Source organism: Chrysochloris asiatica, unplaced genomic scaffold, assembly GCF_000296735.1.
Source record: "Chrysochloris asiatica unplaced genomic scaffold, ChrAsi1.0 scaffold00187, whole genome shotgun sequence".
NCBI classification, from domain to species: domain Eukaryota; kingdom Metazoa; phylum Chordata; class Mammalia; order Afrosoricida; family Chrysochloridae; genus Chrysochloris; species Chrysochloris asiatica.
The window spans coordinates 5,369,284-5,376,117 of NW_006408705.1; the positions used below are offsets into that span (position 1 = coordinate 5,369,284).

Sequence of the window (6,834 nt, forward strand, 5' to 3'; positions counted from 1 at the left end):
GGCGTTCTGCTCCCGTAAAGATTTACAGCCTCGGAAACCCTGTACAGGGTCGCTATGAGTCGGAACCGACTCCACGGCACATAACAACAACAACAAACCTTGGAGTTGGTTCCAACTCATAGCAACCCTGTATAGGGTTCTCAAGGAATAACTTGTGAGTTTGAACCTCTGACCTTGCAGTTCAAACCGACATTTCAGTCCACTGCTTATCCTACAGCGTCACACCAGTACTATGTACGTTATAAAGTGTTTAGTAATAATCGTGTATCGTTATGCTTTCCGTCTTCAACTTTCCATTCTTATAAAAAATTAGAATTAATATGGTTATGAAAATCAGTGATAGAACCATTGTTGTTGTTGTTAAGTGCCATTGAGTCAGTTCTGACCTATAGCAACCCTGTATAGGGTTACTAAGGAGCGACTGGTGCGCTTGAACCGCTAACCTTGCCACTATTAATATTAAGAGGGTACTGGCATATATATTGGTAGATGAATGAATAAAACTTGTTGATCTTCTTAAATAACTTTGTGCATTATTAGCTTTAAATTACCCTATAGCATTTTATATATTCTGAATAAATCAATGTGTAATTCTACAACCAATTTCCTGGATGTTGCATACTTATATGCACTCAGCTCCCACTGTGTGGTTAGATTTTTGTGTGTGCACATGTCTACACACACACATATATACAAATTATTCAGATGTAATAAAATGGGCTACTCTGAGCATTAAAATAGCTAAAGTGATGATGACTTGCCCTATGAAATTATGTTTATGCATAAGTATCTCATCTATAGCTGAAGGTCATCAAACAAAAATACCAGGTAAAAGAACTAGCAAGGGTGGCATTTTAATTGGTATTCTTTGATTACTAATTATAGGGAGTTTTCTCTTGAATAAGTCTACTTATCTGTATTTACATTGCATTTATCACTTTAGTTGCTAGGAGTTTGATAGGTGTGCCTCTCTAACAAGAAACAAAACGAAATGTAAGGACAAAACAATAATTCTCTTAAGACTCCATAGAATTCTTGGACTAAGCATAAGGAATCTGTTATTTGGTTTACAATTTTTTAAAATGCCAAGGTCAATAAATGGATTTTTACATCCTGTTTTGAACTTTTTTTTTTTTTTTTAATCTGGGCAAAATGGCTATGGAACTTGAGATCTTTAAATGAAAAACTCATTCCTCTAGAACTCAATTTAAACCTAAAAGCAACATCCTGGAGTTTCAACAAAGCATATACAAGTCTAGGTATTGATTCTCTGGCAATAAATTCTGAGATACTTAGGATTCTTCCCAATAACATTTCATATTGAATCCTTTTTCTGGACAGTCTACCAACATGGCACCTGGCTGAATTGCAACTAGTTGAAAAATATCAGCAGTCCCCAAATATCAATCTGCAGATTAGATAATCTAAATTATCTGTATTTTAAATAAATAGCTATTCTTGAAGGCCTTAAAATATGTTTTTTGTTTGACTAGCTTTTAAATAAAAATTCTTTCCTGGTGATTCTGATGCAGTGATATACTTGGGAGTCAGAGAAGTGATATTATGACTTCACTGGATATCTAAAATATATTTATGTTTTATACTCCTATCTGAAACTTTGTTGTTGTTAGCTGCTATCCAACTGGCCCCTGTCTCATGGGACTTCATGGACAATGGGATCAGACCATTGTGATCCACAGGATTTTCATTGGCTGATTTTCAGAAGTAGAGACTAGGTTTTGTTAGTCCAGAAGCTCTGCTGAAATCTATTCAGTATTAAAGTAACACATGAGCCTCCACTGACAGATAAATGGTGGGTGTGCTTGAGAAGCATTACGTGGAAAGCACTACTGCCCCCATCTGAAGCTTTGGTGTTGCTGCTGTTAGGTGCCATTTAGTTTACTCCAACTTGGAGTGATCCTACATACAACAGAACAAAACACTGTTTGTCCTCTGCCATCCTCACACTTGTTATGTTTGAGCCAATTGCTGCTGCCATTGTGTCACTCCATCTCATTGAGGGTCTTCCTTTTTCTCCTACCCTCCACTTTACCAAGGATGACGTCCTTCTCCAGGCACTGGTTCCTCTTGATAATGTGTCCGAAGTTGTAGCATAGTGGTTACGAATCGGGCTGCAAATCGTAAGGTCAAAGTTGGATACGACCAGCTATTCCGTGGGAGCAAAATGAGGCTTTCTGCTCCCGTAAAGATTTACAGCCTCAGAAACCCTGTACAGGGTCACTATGAGTCGGAACCGACTCAATGGCACATGACAACAACAACATAAGTAATGAAATCTCAACATCCCTGCTTCTAAGGAGCATTCTGGCTGTACTTCTTTCAATACAAATTTATTTGTTAATCTGGCAGTCTATGGTATTTTCAATATTCTTTTCCAACACCTTAACTCAAATGCATCAATTCTTGTATGGTCTTCCCTATTCATTGTGCAACTTTCATATGTATATGAGGCTGTCGAAAATACCATGGCTTGGATTAGGTGCACCTTAGTCCTCAAACTGATATCTTTAATGATTAGTGATAATTTTCCACAACTTGTTTCTAGAGCAGCTCAAACAAAATTGCATGTTACATTTGAATACTCAACAGTAAGGATAGAACTTTTCACAAAAAAATCTTGAGATATACTTTTCATTTTCTTGAAAATTAATTGATTAAATTATTAAGTATAGCTCTATTTCCTTAGGACTTGTAATGCATTAGGTCTGTTACGTTCATTGGTACACATTATAACATTTACACAAATGCCCTTATGTGGTAAGAATTGAGATCTTAATTTTCTAGGGGTAAAACTGAGGTTTCAGGAGATTACATAACTTGACCAACGTCCTTATTAATTGTATTACTGAATATTAAAATTTTAACTAGCAATAAATTGGACTGTTGTTGTTGTTACGTGCCATGGAGTCGGTTCCGACTCATAGCGACCCTACACAGGGTTTCCGAGGCTGTACATCTTTATGGGAGCAGACCACCTCATCTTTCTCCCGCGGAGTGGCTGGTAGTTTCGAACTGCTGACCTTGCGGTTTGCACCCCGATTCGTAACCACTACGCTACCAGAGCTCCTTAAATTGGACTGAAGGGAATATAAGTACATCAGTATATATATGAAGGGGCTTCAAAAGGTTTATAGAAAACTTCCATTATTTTTTAATTCAATTTTTCACAAACTTGTAAGTTAAATCATCTTATTTTAAAAAGCATGGTCTTTCAACTTTTCAGAAGTGTATACTTCAAGAACATCTTTTCATGGTTCTAGAAAAGAAAGTATTCGAGTCAGAATGAATTTTGTTGAAAAATGAAATATACCCTAAAAATTAATGAAGTCTCATAAAGCCTATAGTCGCTATTTTTCTGACCAACAGATAGTACTTGTTTTTTTTTGACTTGCCATAGAAACATAATTTATTTTAAAAGTTCCCATTATAATGAAGTCAGTTTGGGATAATTTTGTTTTGTCTTGATGTTTTATCATACTCTAAAAATAGGTAATATACATATTATCGATAACCACTTTTTCTTTGGAGTACTGGTGTAGTGCTGTAGAATAAACTCTGGACTACTAACAGTAAGGTTGGTGGTTCAAACCCACCAGCTGCTTCTTGGAAACCCTATACAGAACTTATTTGATGGCATGAACAAGTCTTTTTGTTTGTTCTCAAGATTCAGATTGCAAATGCTGAATCATATGACACTGTTTCAGAAGTTTGTCTTTACTGTCATAAAGAACATGAGTGAACTACATTTCAAATGTAGAGAAGTTCCAAGAGGAACTTGGTAGTTCTTAGCAATTAGATAACTGTTATTTGTCTTGACATAAGGATGTCATTCAGAGGTGGTATTTAATCTCACACAACATAAACATTTGTAACAATTCTATTGCTCGGTGACTTGATAATATGCTAAATTTGCACATTTTTTTCTTTTTAAATAATTATTCCACAGGTGCTTTGTCCTATGCTGAATTGGGAACAAGTATAAAGAAATCTGGGGGTCATTACACATATATTCTGGAAGTCTTTGGCCCATTACCAGCTTTTGTACGAGTCTGGGTAGAACTACTCATAATACGGTAAGAACATAGATAGGACAACAATTAATGAAAAAAAATCTACTTATTATACCCTTTTTCCAAACCAACTTGGTTACTAATGACTAATTAGATATATGCATTTTATGTGACTATATTGTAAACATGTCTACTTCAGTACATAAAATCTATGAAAAAAATATTTTTCTTAATTAACATTTTTAATACAGTTTTTTCCACTGGTAATGACAAACATTTAAAGGAGATGCTTTAAAAAAACAAAAAACAAAAAAAACCAAACTTCCACTATTCTCTTTAACGTGTCTAGTGAAGATGCTCATCTGAAAGGATATGCTGCATCAAAATCCACCTTTTAATAAACATACAGTTAAATATTATACTGAAAATTAGAGGTATCTCTTACTGTAGATCACATCCTTAAGTCATTTAACTGTACATAAGTTTTGTGACTAAGAAATGTCTTTGCCCAACAGCTTAATGTGTCACATAGTCTATATTGTACTCATAAAGAAAATGTTTACATAGATGACTCACTTCCTCATGTTAAACAAATCAGTGAGCTGTAGTTAAGAAAACTTTTTAAAAAAATTTTGCTGTTGTAAGAATATACTGTCTTACTTTAAAATGAAACCAAATAGTGCTAAGTCACTCTGAATAGCAACTTTCCTTAAACTTTGTGGGCAGTGTATGATGTCATAATGAAAAGTTTACAGTATCAGAGTTTCTTGAGGTTAACTGTTTCTATGATATGTGCCTTTTGTATTCTGATTACAGAGATTACTTAAAATAACTAGTGAAACTTGTTCTTAATGTAAACATATCAGACTGACACATCAGAGATCTCATGTGGCCTTTTTCTTTTTTCTGTCTTTTTCAGCTAAGCAGCAGATGTAGAGTTAAAATGTATTGTTGTGGCTGGGGACTTGGGATCAGGAGATGGAAAAGGGCTGAGGACTGTGGTGGTGGTGGTGGGGTGCAGGCTTACAGGGCACACCCTTTGGTTGGGTGAGGATGCATGGATGGGATGGTAACTATGCCAATGAAATGATAGATGATGGAATGAATGTGAAACTAATGTTCTCCCATGTAGAGTATCACACAATTCACAATAAAACATTTATTAAAAAAAAAAAAAATTGACTCTACACTAAATATTATTTTTTATGATCTTAGGAGTTTCAATTTAACAAAGAGCTTCAGATTAGTATTTTATTTTTGTTAGACTCTTTTAAATTTTGAATAATCTCTATTCTTTAAAACTTGTTTTAGTAAAATCAAGCTAAAGAACAGTTTGTTTCTTCTCTTAAGTTCATTTGCCTGGGATGTTTCCTCAGCACCTTTGAATTATCTGAATCTCACATGAACATAAATCAAAAATACATTTCTATAAAATCATAGAAAACATTAATAAACACAAATATCAAAATGTGAAGCAATAGCTTCTCCACATATCCTCCATTTCTTTAACTCTTCTCCCAAATAATTCTATATTTTTAAACTTAATACCAGATAAAAAATGGCAGTTTTGATATCCTTGAGATATTCAAATCATGCTCATTCTTCAAGGGTAACAAGGGCCGTCCTAAGGAATTTCATTAGAAACCCTTACCTCATCCACCATACAGTCCTGACCTTGCCCTTTCAGAATGATTTCTGTACCCCAAACCGAAAAGAACATTGAAGAGTAACATGATTGTTACCCTTGAAGAATGAGCAGATTCATTATCATGATGGGAAAAATTCTTCCTTCAAATTCTTGTCTTTTTGCTCATCAATACAGTTTTTAATTTTCCAAAAACTTCTTCATAATTAGCTCTCCTAATTATCCTATGTCCTTTGAGAAAATCTTCCAAGATTATTCCTTTGTGGTCCTAAGAAACAGTCACCATAACCTTCTTTGCCTTGAACTTAATTGAACCAACAAATCCCTTCAGAAGCCACTGTTCTGATTTTTTTTTTTTTAAGGTATCTTAATTAGATTAAGACAAGTTTATTACTGAGAGGGTGTCCTCGTGTGACGCTGTGGGTTAATGCGCCAGACTGGAAAGCCATTTGAGCTGCAAGGTTGGTGTGGTTCAAGCTTACCAGCTGCTCCTTGGAAACCTATACAGGGTCTATGTGTTGGAACCGACTTAACAGCACTTAATAACAATTACTGAGAGAACTTGCCTGAAGTCATCCACTGATTGTGGCAATATTTAAACAGTGATAAACCTGTGCGTGTATGTACTAGATAGAACTCTAGTAGCAATATGCCTTGACTTACGCTAATATGCGCTTCAAAGGTAAATTTAAATATGCTTTTTCACAGGTGACTTCCTGTTCATTCTATTGTTGTTGTTAGGTGCCATTAAGAGTTAGTTTTGACTGATTAGAGACCCTATGTACAACAGAATGAAACATTGCCCAGTCCTACTTCATCTTCACAATATTGCTATGTTTTAGCCTATTTTTGTAGTCACTGTGTCAGTGTATCTCATTGAAGGGCTCTCTTTTTTGTTGACACTACTTTACCAAGCATGGTGTCATTCTCCAGAAACTGTTCACTCCTGCTAACATGTACAAAGTATATGAGATGAAGTCTTGTCATCCTCACATCTAAAGACCATAATTCTCCCAAGACAAATTGGTTTCCTCGAGTTTATAATTTTTCCTCTCTTAATTCTACAAGAGCCAAAATATGATCTTGAATTTATCCCTCCTGAATTTAGAGATCATCTGAAGAACAGATTTGATGAATTAAACACTAAAGACCGAAGAC

At 35.0% G+C, this 6,834-nt stretch overlaps 1 protein-coding gene across 2 annotated transcripts in view; it reads left to right on the plus strand.

Annotated features, from left to right (window-relative positions):
- Nucleotides 1-6,834, plus strand: part of SLC7A11 (solute carrier family 7 (anionic amino acid transporter light chain, xc- system), member 11) — a 118,664-nt gene that overhangs the window by 3,230 nt on the left and 108,600 nt on the right. For both annotated transcript variants that reach the window (XM_006872232.1, XM_006872231.1), the window contains exon 2: nucleotides 3,968-4,094. In XM_006872232.1, coding sequence (XP_006872294.1) covers nucleotides 3,968-4,094 — 127 coding nt within the window. The remainder of the gene's footprint in view (nucleotides 1-3,967; nucleotides 4,095-6,834) is intronic.